General features: G+C 43.4%; 1 protein-coding gene across 1 annotated transcript in view; it reads left to right on the forward strand.

The window, feature by feature from the left end:
* The window catches only part of STX1A (syntaxin 1A), a 206,505-nt gene that overhangs the window by 165,445 nt on the left and 21,966 nt on the right, over nt 1-19,094 (forward strand). Inside the window, exons 4-5 of the mRNA XM_073616574.1 lie at nt 11,961-12,035; nt 18,929-19,002. Of these exons, the coding sequence (XP_073472675.1) occupies nt 11,961-12,035; nt 18,929-19,002 (149 nt within the window). The remainder of the gene's footprint in view (nt 1-11,960; nt 12,036-18,928; nt 19,003-19,094) is intronic.

Below are 19,094 nucleotides of genomic sequence, written 5' to 3' on the forward strand. Positions count from 1 at the left end.
TGAATGGTGAAAGAACAGTGAAAAAGAAAACTAAAGCAGCTGCCACACACAAAGTGCTACTCACTAGAAATGTAAATTATGCAAATGTGGCGCTCGCAAATGTTATTAGACATGTGTGACCAAGTGTAGATGAGTGCAGATGTGAATATACAAAGCAAAAAACATGTAAATAAAGTCCAAATAAATGTACTGAATATTCTGATCCGCAATGGGAAGAAACTTTTGAAGTGCAATGGACCACAGACGCTCCAGGACTTTTCAGGTGCAGAAACGCCACCCCCACATGTGTCCCCACTCACCAAATGGCGATGACCCCCAGCTTTGCAGTCTGGGGGTCACTTCAGGCTTATGTGATGGTATCCCGAGAAGCTCAGGAGTGGAGTTGTGTAGGTTGCCGAAACATGTCGACATATTTCCGGTGGCACTGACGTCATTCCCTGCTCCTTGGAACGCACTTCCTGCATTCTGACATCCAGCGTCTGTTACTCAGCTTTCATCCTCAGTTCATACATTCTCCAAGTCCTACAAGGTGGATGTTTAGGCCTCTGCAGCTTTCAGCTGCAAGATTCTTTCAGCATATCTCTTTGACCCTTTACTGTTTTGCTGAGCCCATTGGCACTGTTCTGTTTGCCTTGTTCTTGCCCACTCTTCTGATACATTGCTTGGGGACATCCCAGGGTCTATGAATATCCAGCCTGTGTTCTTTACTGTACGATTAAGATAAAAGGAATTTTTACTCGCCTGTAAATTCCATATCTTGGAGTACAGTACAGGAAAAAGGCCACCTCCCTCTCTGTTCCTGTGTTACTTGCTAAAAAAACTGATGTCTCCTGAAGTGGGGTAGGGATATAAGGTTACGCCCAAGGGGGACATGTTCAGAAGGTTTGCCAGTGTCCAGTCACCTGAAGGTAGCAACCTATAACCCAGGTCTTTCAGTATCCAACCTGTGCCCTGTACTCCTAGTCCAAGATATTGAATTTACAAATATATCTTTTTCATTTACAGTTTATTGAGCAACATGTACAACAAAGTTGATTCAGCAGTCAGGGCTACAATTTGAAATCATGGGGCCCCGTACAGCCTACCTGACAGGCCCATCCTCCAGTATCTCCACATAGACGTTATCGCCACCCAGTTTTTCCTTCTACATCCACCCCAATGCTTGGTGTCACATCATATACCACATAGGGCTGCTGTAAGCACAGAGGCTGGGAGCTACCCGAGTTGTCTGTCCACACAGCCTAGAGCTCACTGCCTGGTGCCTGGACTCTGAAAAGCGAGATAAAGTTGACTGACATTTCCGTTGTCCTGAGAATACTCATGATTGTTCAGAATAATGCATTTTCTGGGACAATCTCACCCAATTATGCATCAATAGGAAGGGGAGGCAAGTAAGGCGGACACTGCACTATTCTTTAGCACTCTGCTGGAATGATGCTGCACTGGGGGCCGCCCACAAGCAGCTCATGCTGGGCCTGGGTACCCCTGCCAACCTGATAGGGTCCAGGCCCAGGGGTCAGTGGCCCTACCAACAGTAGTGAATGCAAGATCTGAATATTTCTCTAAATGTTAAGCCATAATCTATATAAATTTAAGCACCTCAGGGACTTTGTATTCCCACTGTTCCATGTTATTTCTGATTTTTTATTTTATTTTTTTTTTTTTCTCCTGTGGCGAGTGGATTACTTAGGTCACCCTAAGTCAGCGTGGCTCACATTCTCTTTAATTAGTGTTAAACGTCAAGTTAGTAGTAAACATGCTGGCTCTTCTTTGCTGAAATAAATCTAGGTTAGCTGCCAACAGTGAACAATTTGAAATCACCTAAAATTTTTCCTGTATATAATATTAGATTTCATATGACTGAACTAAGGCTTCATGCACACGAGATGCCGGCGCAAACTCTGCTGAACACATGTTTTTAAAAGCTGAAACCAGCGTTTAGAAACGCCCGTTTTGCCGAATTTGCATGCCGCGTTTAGCTGCGTTTTACCGCGTTTGCGTCTAGAAGCGTCTGCAGATCAGAGAATGACTTTTTGCAACCCAGCTTTGGGGCCCCGTATCTCAGGGCCACTTGGAGTTCCTAGCACTAAGTGTCCCCAAGATACGGGGCTCCAAAGTTGTGTCGCAAAATGTTATTCTCTGGTTTTGGGGCCCCCGTATCTCAGGGTAACTTGGTGCTAGGAACCCCACATTTGGTGTGCTAACACAGTGTAACTAACACTACAACATATCCAAAGCTGGGGTTCCTAGCACCAAGTGGTCCTGAGATACGGGGCCCCAAATTCAGGTCACAAAATGTCATTCTCTGCTGCAGAAAAGTGCTTGACATTTTGCGACCCGAATTTGGGGCCCCGTATCTCAGGGCCACTTGGTGCTAGGAACTCGCAAAATGTAATTCTCTGCTGCAGTTTACCATCATATTTCTGTGTTTTCTGGTCCAAAAAAATAGGGTTCCTTTAAAAACACTTATAAACGCAAACGTGGCTAAACGCGGTAGCGGTGTTTGGCGTCTGAAACGTGGAAAACTTTTGCGTCTGAACCCATTTTTTTGCTTCTGGAAAAACGAGGTTAAACACAACTGCCTAAAAAGGCCAAAAAACGAGACTGTGTACTTGGACACATAGGATAACATTGATTGAGTTCAGGGGCAGTTGAAAAAAGTGTCCAACTGCCTCTGAACGCGCGTTTAACAGCGTCTTGTGTGCATGAGGCCTAAAAGAGTTTATGTAACACAAAATTTTCGTGCATGGTTAACTTTCATCATAAAGAAGGTAGAAACTGCAGGATCCATGAGACTGGTTGGTTGGCGTTTTTCTGATCTTGATTGAAGAACATTTGTTTTTCTCCCCCATTACTGATTAAAAAATACTAAAGCGCTGACTTGGGTAACTCCAGCACAAATAATATGTGATTAATAAGAGATGACCAAATAATATAGCTGCAATAAATATGTGAATGACAAGTGAATAATTAAGTGAATGTGATTAATTGCGCTGATATTATCCTCTTATTATTACACCCTAGTGTGTAGCGCAATGAGTGGTTTAAATAAATAAATACTACCAATTAAAAATAAATTACCCTATTCATTCACCCATATAAAACACCTCTATAATAAATACCACAATAATACTTAATTGTATCTGCCAAAAAACATAAAATAAATAAATAAATGAATAATTTATGGGCGTCAACATTAAATGCTCAAAGTTCAACTGATAAGTTATATCCAAAATAAGTGAGTTCAGTGCCGATTTGCTGTAAAGATGTATAAAGAATATAGTGAAAGTTTTACTGTCATTCCATCTCCAATTCCGCTTTAATTTGATTTTCCACTCATATTCTTGACATGCAAAATAAAGAAAAATACATCCATTGCGCAGAGATCACAGCAGATAGATACTATACGCTAGGATACTTTGTTTCACTCACATATCCCCATTCGCAAGGCCCTTGAAAAAGTCACGTGTCTGTGACACAACGCGTAGGGAGGAGGAGCCTGTGACGTTTCCAGCAGTAGCTGTGTGTGAGCACTGGCGACGGATGAGGAGCCTTAGCGCAGAGCTCTATGCAGCTGATCATTGTAATGCGATCTTGTGAATGGGGATATGTGAGTGAAACAAAGTATCCTAGCATATAGTATCTATCTACTGTGATCTCTGCGTAATGGATGTATTTTTCTTTATTTTGCATGTCAAGAATATGAGCGGAAAATCAAATTAAAGCGGAATTGGCGATGGAGTGACAGTAAAACTTTCACTATATTCTTTATACATCTTTACAGCAAATCGGCACTGAACTCACTTATTTTGGATATAACTTATCAGTTGAACTTTGAGCATTTAATGTTGACGCCCATAAATTATTCATTTATTTATTTATTTTATGTTTTTGGGCAGATACAATTAAGGATTATTGTGGTATTTATTTCAGAGGTGTTTTATATGGGTGAATGGATAGGGTAATTTATTTTTAATTGGTAGTATTTATTTATTTAAACCACTCATTGAGCTACACACTAGGGTGTAATAATAAGAGGATAATATCAGCACAATTAATCACATTCACTTAATTATTCACTCCCCCATTACTGACTGTTTCAGTAGAAATATCACCATACCTTTTGAGTGAGACCTTCATGCTTACAATTTATTTTTTTTAAGGTCATTTTGTGCATTAGTAAGGAAGGAGAGAGTAGTTTAGTGCTTTATGACCCGACTATTTATATGTATATAATTTTTACGTTATTTTATTTTTTTAATCCGGGGTGGTGCAAAAACCTGAAACGGACAAACCATTAAGTGAACAAAAAACATGCATGTGAAACACACACTAAAAAGTGCACTTAATGGTGTGCTTTCATCCACCCCCCGGAGGGGTAGGACCTCTCCCTGATACCCTGGGGCACAAGGCTCCTGATAGGGACATAAGGTACTACTGGTCTGCCTAGTCAGAAGGCCTAGCAGACCATGTTATTCTGAGTCACGGCTCATGAAGAGAGACGCCCAAGGGCAGGGGAAGAAGGAACCAAAAGGCCACACATCCTCCCCCTAAATGTCAGGGCAAGCCCAAGGACTCATACCCTTCATCTTAGTGAATAAAAACACTCACAAAAGTGAAAGAGTGGCAAACAGTGGAGAAAAATGAATTAAAATAAATAAGTGGCTGTGCATGTGCACTGGCCAGGCCCTGAGGCCTGGAAGACAAAAATGGCCAGACAAGGTAGATCCACACAAATCAGGAGGGACTGGGCCCATCCTGTTTTCCCGGGGAATTACTAATGTGCCCCGACAGACTGCAGGTGCCCCGGTTTCTGTACTAGCCTTCAGATCCTCTATCACTGCAGGGGTACAATACAGCCAATCATCCCCACCATAAGGCAGGAATAATGGTGTAACACTCCTACTGGACACTGATAAGAACAGATACTAGATCTTAGCCAAAAGGTAAAGGCAAAACTTTTGTTTTACTTTTGGATAGAGTGGAGATGAATTAGAACAACGGTCAGTTTTAATTGCTGTATTTGTCCCCATTAGAGAGATTAACCCTCTCCGTTTGTCCTGTTACTATTAGCATTGAAAGTAAAAGAAAACCCCACATTTTGGGTTGTCCTCAGGGGGAAATCCTCCAATGAGGACGCTGTTCTGGTGATCTGGGGGGTCCCCAAGGAATTCCCTTAATTTGCCTTAAATCTCTGCAATGGGACACAGATGGGAAAAAAAAATCCACCCTTGCCTTATCCAAAATGAAAAAAAAAAAAGTTTTGCCTATAGTTCTACTTTAAGTGACAGCTCTGAGTTTGCTGGGGCATCCCATCCAAGATGGTGGTGCCCGGCCCCAGTCTCGGGCTTTTAAATGTTTACACAAGGGAGTCTGATACAAGTAAATAACATTCATTAATTCGTTGAATGCATTTATAATCTTATCTTGAAATGAATGGTCTGGCAACAGGGAAGCTTTAAAGGTATAGCAGCACATCATAAGCCCAGACATCGCATTTGCAAGGCAGCTGAAGACTTTCAGTGTGTTTTTGCACTAAATCCAAAAAAAGCAACTGCAGCTGCTCAGATCCGTTTAAAACTAGCAAAAAATTTGAACGCTAAGCTAGCCAGCAAAGTAAAACAATGCAGCTATATATATATATATACGATCGTATCCCATGGGGGTTGTGGCAGTGAGAACCCCTCACATTGTTCCCAGTCTTCTGCCAGCATTTGTGTTGCTATTAGTGGGAGGTCTCACTGTCCTCATATAAGATCATCCATTTGTTTTTTCATCATGAAGAAGTCAGCTGGAGTGTGCCTACATAGCAAAGGGAATAGATCAGACAACTAAGCTGGTGAGATATAACCACCTGAGTCCCTAAGAACTAAAAATACCCAGCGTGTGTGATTCCACCCATATCGGAAATATCCTTTTATTGTCTGCTCATCTATTAATTGTGTTCTGCTGATATCTTCCTTGGTTTAAATAGTCCTATGGACAGAGTGATCCCTTTGTTTTGTGGCCATCTCTTTGCAATGCAGCGACAACTTGCTCAGTAGAGTGCAGTGTGAATAAAATTACCTTCGTTGGAACATAATGGAACATCATTTCTTAAAATACATGATTCATACATCTTCACAAAGACTGCTACCATGGCTGAGCTATAATTTCCTAAATAGCATATTTCTTTCTGCTTTTCAGCCTAGTATTAAATCATTACTGTATAACAATTGTGCGTGGGTTATGGGTACTGTCAGAAAAGTATATTCGTTGGCCGTATTTATATAACGAGAAGAAAAAATGTGATGGTTATCAACCCTTTCTTGGACAGAGGTAATTGATAACTAAATGCTCAGGCCAAATTTAGCAGCCCTAAAATCAGTGGCGGACCAACCAGTAGGGGCGCCCCGGTTGCCGCCCCCTCTCTCCAGGCCTCCCCCTATATGGTAATTGATAGATTCATGCATAGTATGGCCGCCGTGGCCACCCCCTATTCATGCGTCTGGCCCCATCGGGTCACCAGCCACATGAATTACAGTGGCAGGGGATCTTTTTGAAGCACCTGATTAGAGACAGAGGTTCTAATAGGCTTCAGAATAGGGTGGGCTTGGGTCGCAGAGCATGTGACCTGGAGCCCACCCAGGTGTGTTACAACAGCAAATGAATATTTGCTGTTGAAACACTGATCCTCAATCCGGCCAAGCACAAGCCGGTGTGACACCCGTTTTCCAAATGGCCGAAAAGAGAAGATTCACAATTGGCTGCCGAGGAGCCGCCGGTGATGGAGAGCAGGAGAACGGGAGGCCGACGCTGCCACTGAGCAGGGGTAATTCGCTTGTGATGGGGTAAGTGCTTCCAACTGGGGAGGGGGGTGGAGGGTGGCATACTGTTTGCCGACAACCCCCCCCCCCCAATAAAAGTTTCCACCAGCCGCCACTGCCTAAAGTGGTATTAAACCCATAAGCAAACATTTATTATCTTGCAGCTTACCAATTCTTAGATGTGATGGCTGCATCAGTTTTCTTATTTAGGCTTTCTTTCTTCTGTTTTCATCTGGTGATCTAGGCATCACAGTAAGTCAGATTTTAAAAAGAACAAGCTCTCTTGCAGATGTATCAGTTACTGGGATGAGACAAATCATTCTAAAATGGCAGGGGTGCTTACAATGATCAGCTTTTATTTATGCAAAATCTTTATCCCAAAAGGAAAAAAAAACTGCTGTAACAGCTTATAAAGTGTGAGCTGGAGTTTAGGGTTACATACATACACATTAACAGTATATTAATTGTTTGCTAAACTAAACAATTTTTACATTGTTTGTTTGTAGGGACATCATTTTGATACACTGTTTAAAAAGATGCTCAAATTTCTTATTCTAGGCTGAAAAAAAATAGTTTGGTTTTTTTTTTGTTAACTTTTTATCATTTTTTTTTAATACTGTACTGTTTTCTTTAAGAGTGTTCAGAGAAGGAATCCCATTAACAGCTGTCAATGTAACTGACAGCTGTTTACAAACAAACCCATGTGATTACCACATGTGATGTCACATCATTTGGAAGCACGCAGATTGGTTAGTCTGGTTGAAAGAAGACATTGGTCATCACTCCAGACTTCACTAGCTGTTGTTGGAACACTCTCTCCTCTCCCCTGCAGCTGCTCCTAGCTAACACAGGAGATCACATGACCAGACTGGAGCAGCCTGAAAATCAATATAAATCTTTCTTCTGCAGGTTAATTAGCATAGGTGTTAGGAGGGGGGTGGGTTCGTTTTAAAGGGGTTGTAAAGGTGTTTTTTCACCGTAATGCATCCTATGCATTACGGTGAAAAAACACCTGTCAGTGACCGGCCCCCAGACCCCCTGTTTTACTTACCTGAACCCTTGAACTTGTCCCATGGGGACGAGCCTTCTCTCTGCTATTGGGTTCTCGGCTGTTGATTGTATAGATTGATAGCAGTGCAGCCATTGGCTCCTGCTGCCGTCAGTCAAATCCAGTGACATGGCCGCTGGGGGGGCGGGGCCGAGTCCTGCATTTGGCCTCTATGGACGCCAAATGCTGGACTCAGGTGCGCGCCCGCAAGGCAATCCCCCGGGAGAGCGCTTCTCCTAGGGGGTTATCTGATGAGGGGAGGAGCGGAGACAACCGCCGAGGGACCCCAGAAGAGAAGGTTCGGGGCCACTCTGTGCAAAACGAGCTGCACAGTGGAGGTATGACATGTTTGTTATTTAAAAAAAAAAAATGACCTTTAGTGTCACTTTAAGTTGAATTGGGTATATGTTGGAATTCCCTGTGTACGTTATAGATCGCCTGTAGAAAGCCCCTATACAGGTCTCTATTTGTCTTGGGCACAATGTGAGAATAGTTAATCTGTTACTGTGCTGCTAGAATTGCTCTCAGTAGCATTTCTGTTTTACTGAATTGCAGTCCCCTGAATGTCTGTGCCTTTACAAATTGCTTACAGAATAGATTAACAGACTATGGCAACATTTTTTTGCTACCCAAACACATACATTCAAATGCAAAATGCAGCATTTGATGAGAAAAGGTTGCTTATAATCTACTTTGTCTGCAATCCAAACACGCCACAATAGGACATGCTGCCTTCGAACAAACACAACTTTAGCAGCCTGTAAAGCAGGTGCATTGAATTAAAATTGAAGGATGTCCGATCACTAACGTTTTCTTGCAGCTGAGGTCCAAATCTCAAGTTTTCGCAATGACTCAGAAAGATTGTAGTCACTGAAGAAGAAGCGTGCTGCTGGGGGCAGGAGCTTGGTGGAGAAACTTGCGGAAAAGGGCAGAGTGAGTGATGTCATTGGTTGCTAGGACCCCTTCAGTCATAACAATCAATGACGGTGGTGCAGCGGGGATCCAGCGCTACAAATTGGTGGGTTGACGGTCTGGATGGGAGCATCACTTGGTCCGAGTGTGGACCTCGGTCCACCATTTAATGAAGGCTGCCCTTAAGTGTCGTCTACATTACTTCATTAAAATCAATGGGACACATTAAGCCATGCAAGCCCTCACATTATCTGATGCTCACACTAGTCACCAGTAGGGATAAACTCGGGTTTAGTCAGAACTTGGGTTCAGACCAAACTCGGAAGAAAGCTGTCAATGCCAGCCAGCCAACTACTGCCAGGACATTTCCTGCCCCTAAGTTGCATATACACAAAGTGGTAGGGAAGCTTGTGACATCATTGACCTAATTAGGCCATAGGTCTACATGCAGCTGCAGGTCAGGGAATTTCCTGGCCACAGTTGATTAGGCAGCAGTGACAGCTTCATTCTGTGTTTGGTCTTTGGGTCTTCTGTGAAATATTACCTGCAATTTGGTATTATTGTATCCAGTAGATAATGACTATTTGAAATTCCACAGTGCTCTACGAGGTAGGTAGGGCTACAACTAAGTCCGGCCGTAGACAGAGTGAATTTCTTTTCTGCAACGAGTTGCAAGAAAGAAATTGGCTTGATTCCCCATCAATACTAAAAGTGTTGACAGGAGAATCCCTCCTGCAGAGCCATTGAGTTCTCCCAGCAGCCGCTATTGATAATCGCATATAAAATCCAACAGGCTGGTTGTACCCAAGTTGATCAATCAACTTGGGTAGATTCAGCCTGCCCATACATGGTTTGAGTCTATCAAATTCTAAAGCTGGCCATAGACGGTTCAGTTTTTCTTTTTTTTTTTTTCGTTCAGCTGGGAGACTGAACGAAAAATGAAGTATAAGAACTCACCCAAGCTCTACCGCAATAAAAGGATCATGGGTTCTGTGTCGGTGCTTTGGCTATCCCATCCAACATGAATCCATAGAAATCTGACGCATGATCGCTCCTTCTTATGAAATGTTATTTTGCACCAAAGCAGTTACAACATCTTTGAAATGCTAGCATTGTAACTGCTTTAGTGCAAAATAAAATTTAATAATAAGAAGTGATCGTGTGCCGGCCTTTGATTTCTATGGATTCATGTTGGACGGGATAGCCAGAGACACACAGCCCATCCTCCTTTTATTGAACGATAAATAACAGATTCCTTCATCCACACAAAGTGGATAGAGGCTTCCCCTCTGGAGAAATTTGCATTCTGACAGCGGGACCTGGAGTTGTCAGAGCCACCTATGTTAGAAATAGGGGGCAGTCGATTTACTGCTATGCTCTTACCTGCAACCTGTGGTTGCAGGAAAGAAATTTGCACCGTGTATAGCCTGCCTTATCCACAAACATTTAAAGTGGTTGTAAACCCTTACATACCACCTTTACCTACAGGTAAGCCTATAATAATGCTTACCTGTAGGTGCTGGAAATATCTCCTAAACCTGCACGGTTTAGGAGATATTTGCCATATACGCTTGAGCCGACGTCATCGGCGTATGCGCACTGAAGAAAGGACACAATTGTGCCCTTTCTTCAGCAGCGTGCCATGACCGTCGGCTCCCGCGCCCATGCATGGGAGTGAGGTCACGGAGTCCACGGCCCCGGAAGGAAGAGGGGTGAAGATGGATGCGGCCACCAGCGGGGACATTGCGGGCTTCGTTTGCAGGTAAGTGGCACATAATGAGCTAGAATGCCATGCATACTAGCTCATTATGCTTTTACTTTGCAGGGAACAAAAGAGGAAGTAAAACCCATCAAGGTTTACTTCCTCTTTAACAAGTATGAAAAGAGTGCTGTACTTTTTTTTTTTTTTTAGAAAGCCCCGCATGCTTGGCAAAGTTTTTAATGGAAGTAATAATATAAATATATATATATATATATATATATATATATATATATATATATATATATATATATATATATATATATATATATATATATATATATATATATGTATATGTATGTATGTATATATATATATATATATATATATATATATATATATATATATATATATATATATATATATATATATATATATGTGTGTGTGTTTTTAAACTTGTAAACAGGGATGGCTTAAGGACGCAAAGGTGCCTCCCCCCTATCCATGCGTCCAGCCCCTATCCAAAGACTCTAATAGGCTTCAAAATAGGGTGGGCTCGGGGGCGCAGAGAATGCAAACAACCCCGCCCAGGTGTGTTACAATAGGAAATGAATATTTGTAACATTGAACCTCCTCCCGGCCAATCAGGAAGCAGGTCTTGAGACCCATCACCCAATTGGCTAAAAGGACAGGCGATCCTGTTGGATGCCTAGGAGGAGGGGAGGAGACACATGTTGGAAGTCACCCTGATGGAGAAGAGTAATACTACATATTCCCATCGCACACGTTCCTGGATAAGCTCTCAAAGTTTGGGTGCTGCAGCATTAACCAGCTGGACACTGGTTTAAGTCACAAAGTAGATACCGTATTTGCCAGCTCACCATGGATCGACACAAAGTAGCGTCCAAATGGATAGTTTATTGCATGATCACAACACAAGGAGAGTGCAACATTTCGGAGCCACGCAGGACCCCTTCATCAGGCATGTGATGTGATGTCAGGAATGACCCCGCCACCTAGATGGGGTAAGTGCTGAACCGACCGGCAGACAGCGGGCAGGCAGGGGAGGTGTTTGTTTACCACCCCCAACCCCCCAAAAAAAGCACCAGTCACCACTGCTTGTAAATGATATAACGATTAAAAATGACAAAACCTGTTTTTGCTTTGTAAACTAAAGATAAGGTGACCGGACAGGGTATATGTTGATCTTGGGATACATGAGGGCTCTGCCCGAATCTGAGTAAACTCTGAAGTGATGACATGCCCAGTAGCAATAGGTAATGACATCCTATAGTGCATTCATCCAATTCTAATGTACCATACTTCATGCATATATTAATGCTGTGTATTTGAAGCATGCACAGGTATAAAAGAGCTGCTGTGTTCGTCTCTCAGCACTCTCTCCCTGCCTCTTGCTGCTATTGCTTCCTGTATATATAATAGGACAGCTGCTGCTTGTCATCACATGTTCTCAGCCTGCTGCTTCTCTCCACAGAAACCAAGGCAGAATTGGAAGAGTTGATGTCGGACATCAAAAAGACAGCCAACAAGGTTCGCTCCAAGCTGAAAAGTGAGTGATCGCCACTTCTCTCTCCACCTTTGTTCTTGCATATACAAGATGTACAAGTGTGAGGAGTACTGATTTCTGCAGTGTAGCCTCTCATACACTGCTGTGGTTAGGGATGAGTGAAAAAAAACGATCACTTTCTTTATTTCTACTGTGTGAATTCTAATATGTAATAAAACATGAGGGCCGATTCTCATCTATGCATTGCAGGAATGCATGGGTTAGTGCAATTTGCAGCAGCACACAATACATGCATTGACACATTGGGGATGATTTACTAAAACTAAAGAGTGCAAAATCTGGTGCAGCTGTGCATGGTAGCCAATCAGCTTCTAACTTCAGCTTGTTCAATTAAGCTTTGACAATAAAACCTGGAAGCTGATTGGTTTTCTATGCAGAGCTGCACCAGATTTTGCACTCTACCAGTTTTAGTAAATCAACCCCATTGAGTTGCTATCCATTTTGAATAGCACCCCAATTGCACATGCGTCGCTGCAACATACCATATTGTGCAAAAATGTTATGGCATGTCAGAACTTTTGGGATGTTTTAAGCACCATACACACGATAGGACTTTGTACAAACTTTCCCTTAGATTTTTGTACAAAGGGAGTTGGCCAGAAGTTTGTCTTTCATACAGACGACAGGACTTTTCCAGCCAACTTTCAACAAATCATGTGGTTTTTCAGCTCTTTACCACCACCCTTTGGTCAACTTCTGTATTGTTGTATTGAGTCAATCTCGCCACTTTTATTGGCGAGATTGACACCTTGCGAGTCGGGTTCACACTGGTGCGGGGATCTGACTTGGATCCCCGCCAATGCCAGGCACTGTGTTTGGTATGAATCTTGAGGGGGAACTCCATGCCAAATTTTAAATAAAAAAACAGCATGGGTTCCCCTTCGGGGGCATACCAGGTCCTTAGGTCTGGTATGGATTTTAAGGGGAACCCCTACGCCGAAAAACGGCGTGGGGGTCCCCCCAAAGTCCATACCAGACCCTTATACGAGCACGCAGCCCGGCCGGTCAGGAAAGGGGGTGGGGACAAGCGAGCGGCGCCCCCCCTCCTGAGCTGTACCAGGCCGCATGCCCTCAACATGGGGATTGGGTGCTTTGGGGGAGGGGGCGCCATGCGGCCCCCCCCACCCTAATGCACCGTGTCCCCATGTTGATGAGAACAAGGGCCTCTTCCCGACAACCCTGGCCGTTGGTTGTCGGGGTCTTCGGGCGGGGGGCTTATCGGAATCCGGGAGCCCCCTTTAATAAGGGGTCCCCCAGATCCCGGCCCCCCACCCTTTGTGAATGAGTATCATGTCATCCTATGACCATGCCCCCTTATGACCTCACAGTCCCTGCATGCCCCGGGACTGTGATGTCATAGGGAGGCGGGGTCACCGCCTATATAAGTCATAGCAGAGCGCACAGACAGCATTACAGCCGGAGAGAGCGTCGTGTCAACATCTCTGGAAGAGAAGAGGGAAGAAGACGATCCAGATGTCCGGGCTCCTCTGCTAGCAAAAGAGCAGAAGATAGCGGAGCAGCCCGGCAGAAGGAAGAAGGCACCGGAGAAGAACCAGAGAGCGCGGAGACGACACCGGAGAGAGGGAGAAGATGCCGGAGAGACCCCCGAAGTCAGAAGATGACCCCCAAAGTCGGAAAAAGACCCCGGAGCTGCCTAATTAATTTTAAAACCTGTGTAGCGTGTTTTATTTATTGACACTTTTTTCCCTAGGTGAATGGGTAGGGGTACCATGTACCCCATACTCATTCACAAAGGGTGGGGGGCCGGGATCTGGGGGCCCCCTTATTAAAGGGGGCTCCCGGATTTCGATAAACCCCCCAGCCCGCAGACCCTGACAACCAACGGCCAGGGTTGTCGGGAAGAGGCCCTTGTCCTCATCAACATGGGGACAAGGTGCTTTGGGGTGGGGGGGGCCGCATGGCGCCCCCTCCCCCAAAGCACCCACCCCCCCATGTTGATGAGGACAAGGGCCTCTTCCCGACAACCCTAGCCGCCTGGTACGGCTCAGGGGGGGGGCGCCGCTCGTCCGCCGCTCGTCCCCACCCCCTTTCCTGATCGACCGGGCTGCGTGCTCGGATAAGGGTCTGGTATGGACTTTGGGGGGGACCCCCATGCCGTTTTTTCGGCGTAGGGGGTTCCCCTTTAAATCCATACCAGACCTAAGGACCTGGTATGCCCCCAGAGGGGAATTCCCTCTCACGCTCGCTGCAGTAGGAAAATGTGTTTTTCCTATTGCAGCCAGCGTGAGATGTATAGTGCCCTGTCGCCGAGAACCAGCGCGATGGGTTCGCGCTGGAAACATTCTCGCGGCCGCGTACTGTAGTTTGTACAAAAGTCTGATACTTTTGTGTACACACAATCAGACTTTGCTCCATCAGACTTTTGTTGCCAGAAAGTTTGTCCGTTCGCACAGCCAACAAAAGTCTGAAGGAAACAGAAAAGGTTTGTCCAATGGAGCGTACACACGGTTGGATGTTGCTCCAAAACAGCTAATTTGCATGTTTGTTGTCAAAAAGTCCGATCGTGTGTACGGGCCTTTAGTGCTTCAGAAGCTAATAGGCCGCCTTAATGCAATACACATTAACCATAGCTCCCAACTGTCTCTGATTTCAAGGGACTGTCCCTGATTTGGCGCAATGTGACTCTGTCCCTCATTCCTCCTCATTTGTCCCTCATTTTGGTCTGATCTAAATAGTTGTATATAAAATGCACTTTTTATCTTTCAAAAAGTGTTTCCCAGTGCTAAACCTTTCATCCAAATTCCAAATTGCTGCAACTGTTAATTTTAAAAGCCAATATAAAGGAATATTAGTGGTAAAAAAAAGCACTTGTGGATTTTATTAACTTTTTTTTTTTTTTGGTTATGTCCCCTTTAAGGGGCATGGCAGGGGGCATGCGCTATGCCTACATATGTTTGCTAGTAGGTGTCCCTCATTCCCATCTCAAAATGTTGGGAGGTTTGCATTAACATGCAACTTAACATGCGTTAACACACCACACAAATGTAAGCCTTAAAGTGGATGTAAACCCGATTCATGAAATCTGACCTGGGCGCATCTGTCTGTAGTGTTTACTTATCTCTCTCCAAAGCTCTAAGTCCCGTATCTTTCTGCTGCTCCATTCCTCGGTTATCAGCATGATAACCTCTGACAAGCTCTCTGACACAGGAGAAATTTGTGTTGGGGAGGTAACTTAGAGATAAGTGAGAGAGCTTGTCTATTCACAGCACAGCTCTGCAAGTTTCTTCATTCCTCTGCCCATGTGGAGGGGGGGGGTCTTTCCTCCAGTCAGCTCTCACACAGTGTAAGCCCAGACTCTCCTCCCACTGCTGAAACAGGAAGAAAGATTTCTAACATGATGTGCACTTTCTAAAGAATGTGGAAGGCTGAAGATAGCAGATATACATGTAAAACTTATTTGGGAGATTTGTTTCGTCTCTGTCTATCATCTGAGACTGTTCACTTCACTGAGTATATCTAAGGGTTTACATCCACTTTAACTCTTGTATTAAATGTGAGATTAGTTTAAAGTGGACCTGTCAGGTTTGAAATATCTGTCCTAGTGTGTTGTGTTCGCTGAAACGTACATTTGCATAGCATGGATTTTGGCTGAAAGTTTGGCTTGAATTTAAAGTGTATATAAAGCCAAATCTTGGTGGTTGTAAACCTCAGACATGAAATATGAACAAATCAATTCCCTAGTGTACTTGTCTCAATTAAAAGCACTAAGTGTCATTTCTGTCAGCTGCTTTGTTCCTCTGCTATCAGCATGAATCACTTCTGAAAATGTTTCCTGACACCAAGAGAAAAAAGGTGGCAGGGGAGGAAGCTCCAGCTAATTCACAGCCTCAGCTCTATTCCTATGTGCTGTGTGGAGGGGGTGTATATCCCTTCCCTCCTATCAGCTCTCTGAGCTCTCCTCCCTGTGCTCTGCAGAGTGTAACTTAAGCTCTCCGCCCCTTTTTTCTAAATGCTGACCAGCTTATAAATTGTGGACTTTGAACGGATGTAGAGAAGAGAAGACTGCAGATAAACAGGTACAGAGTATGTAGGGGAATTTGTTTCATCTCTGTGTTTCACCTGTTGCCAGTCACTTCACTGGGTATATTATGTAAGGGGTTTACAACCACTTTAATTGAGCCCTTGTCATGTCGTTTTTTTTTTTGTTTGTTTTTTTTTCCCCTTGTCTGAATCTCAAAGGAGATTTCCAGTCCCAGAGACACATCAGGAAGTGAGAGGAAAACACTCCAAATTTAGGGAAATCCCCTCTTATCACTGGAACACGTGTCCCAATTCAAGACTTTGCTGTCTTTTCCTGTTCTGATGACAACTCATTGCTTTTTGGCAGTGAAAATGGTCACCAGGACATGTAGAGAGATTAAATCTTCCCAGCGACCACACAGACAGTGATAAAAACCTGGCAGGGATTCCAAAACCTCACCACAACATCCAAAACTTAAAAAAGGTTTGGCTTTAGTTGTATAATTTAATTTTAGGAAATACTTACTGCTAGGATATTTTTCTCTGCTGCAAAAAAAAAAAAAGTGCAGTAATTAAAATGAATAGTGTCTAATAGGGGAAGAGTAGATAAGCTTAGTAGAAAATTAAAGGATAAGTTTACCTTTAGAACATGTTACATGTTCAATCCGTTTTTAGAGTGGAACATGTAACATGTTCCAGCATCTGCAGCCTCTCCCCCCACCCCACCCCCTGTGACAGTTGGGGATCCTTTTGCCGTACTAGCTGTCAGAATTTGAAAACAGCGCGGTCGTCCGGGGCTCTGCCCACTTGGCCGCGTCATTTATTTACAGTTTCCTGTGAATGAATGCCTAAAAATACTGTCAGCCATTGCAGCTTGTAGTTCTCCACGTACTACAAGAGCGCTTGTGCTCATAGTCCATTGATCTTTGTGCTCTCCGGTGACTGCCTGCCCATACGAGGTACGAGCAAACAGCTATGCTGAGAGTCTGCAGGAGAACCTGCGTTCTGCTGATTATGGGTACAATGCTCTGCAGGCTCCATACAAAAAAATTATAAATGCACATTTTTTTTAACTGCAAAAAAATATGCATTTTTTTTTTTTTAAAGGTGAACTTATCCCTTATAGTTTGTAACATGGAAAGGCTGGCTTTTCTGGTGGAGATGGGAATGCTGAAGGTTTTTGAATATGAATTGCTAAGTGGTTTGACCCATTATGCTACAATAAACTACATTAAGGAAAAACTTTTTAGAGTAGGGAATAGTTATCACGCCTCTTAGTTTTTTTTTTTTAGTCTGTGTCCCATTGGGGAGATTTCCCTTCACAGAGACACAACAGGAAAATAGAATAAATCTTTTCAAAGTGAGGGAAAGTCTTGTCTTAAGCCTAGTACACGTTATTAGAAAATCAGAGGAACGGTTGTCTGACTTTCCCCTGATTGTTCGTACCATGCTAAAAACGAGAATGCCATCACTGGTACGAAAATTTTCGAACAACAGGGGAAATCTTTCTATGTATGTAGCTACGTTTCAGGGTAGATCATTGTTTTCAATCATGCACGGTCTTGCTCATTCACTTTTTTAAGGACAAATACTGTAATCGTTAAACAAAAATCATTTTGTTCTGCTAACAAGAAAAATTTCCTAGTATCTTTCTTTGGAAAGTTTCGTCAAATGAACGTAGTTAGCTCTGAACAGTCGATATCGGCTCTTGAAAACAGGATATTGGCAAACAGAAATCGAACAATTATTCAGAATACTGATATTTTTTTCTGGTTTTCTACTAATGTGTACTAGGCTTTAGATGGTTGTCACTGAAACCGATGTCCACCTTTAGTTGCAGTGAACTGTAAAATTTTGGATCTCCAATCACTTTCTGTCTTGGTGACAATGGTCACCAAAACAGAGTGAATCCCTCTGATGGCAAACAAAACCTGACCCTACTTTCTCCAAACCTGCCTTTTAGGTACTAGGTGTAGATTCAGATGGAATGGGGGGTTATATAAATTAATCATAGTTCAGTTTTCCTGTGAATATTATGTTTTAAAGATTCTGACCCTTTAAAGTGTCCATCTTGTTATACTTCCTTTTGTATCCCTTCTCATGACTGCGAACAACAGGATTAACAACCCTCCAATGTATCACATGTTGTATTTGGGCACACATTTGCATGAATGGGGCTGCGAATGCACCAGAATGGACTAAAAAAATTGGACATGTACAACTTTTTCTTACAGTATGCAGCGCACCACAACCTAACAAGGGCGTTACTGCATGTTGTGGTACGCTGTAATGCATGGTCGTTGTTGGTTCATTAGAATGCTATGACTGTGAATAGCACCACAACATGCTAATGCACCTTACATGTGTTGCAGGAACTTCTACAATGGTGAGGTGTAAGTGAGCCTTGGAATCTTACCTCACATGCATACATACTTCCTGGCCTGACTTGACCCCAGCACTATACACTCTATGATGCACATGTGCTGGATGCTAGTGTAGATATTTATGGAATTCCTGGATGCCATATGTTGACTATGGCTATTGCGTTGTGTGGCAGCAACTGGCTCGTGCACATAGTGAGACTTATGTGACCTGAGGGCTGTAAATGCTGTTCAGCCTTGGGCAGGTAAAGCAGTAAAGCAGGCAGTGTGTGTGCTTGGGACATAATTTTTACTGTTAGCAGTGATGAGGTGGATAGGGTGGAAAGGAAGAAAGTATTAATAAATTGCATTTTAAAACCCTTCTTGATGGGACATTTGTGCTCTACTGGAGGTTCATAAGAAGATCCATATTTTATAATAAAAATACATTAGAGACAGCTTTTATTGTAGACATCCTTTTTTAAATGACTTGAAATTCCTGTCTGAACTAGAACCTTGTGTCCTCTCTGCCAGATATTGAACAAAGTATCGAACAAGAGGAAGCCCTGAACCGTTCCTCCGCTGATTTGCGCATCAGGAAGACACAGGTATTAGGTCAGGGTTGTGTCTGAAAATCCCACTTGTGTACTTGAATGATTTATCTGGTAACTTCCATCTGTTGTGACCTTACCATGCATGC

The sequence above is a fragment of the Aquarana catesbeiana genome, linkage group LG02 (assembly GCF_042186555.1).
Source record: "Aquarana catesbeiana isolate 2022-GZ linkage group LG02, ASM4218655v1, whole genome shotgun sequence".
In the NCBI taxonomy this organism is placed as follows: domain Eukaryota; kingdom Metazoa; phylum Chordata; class Amphibia; order Anura; family Ranidae; genus Aquarana; species Aquarana catesbeiana.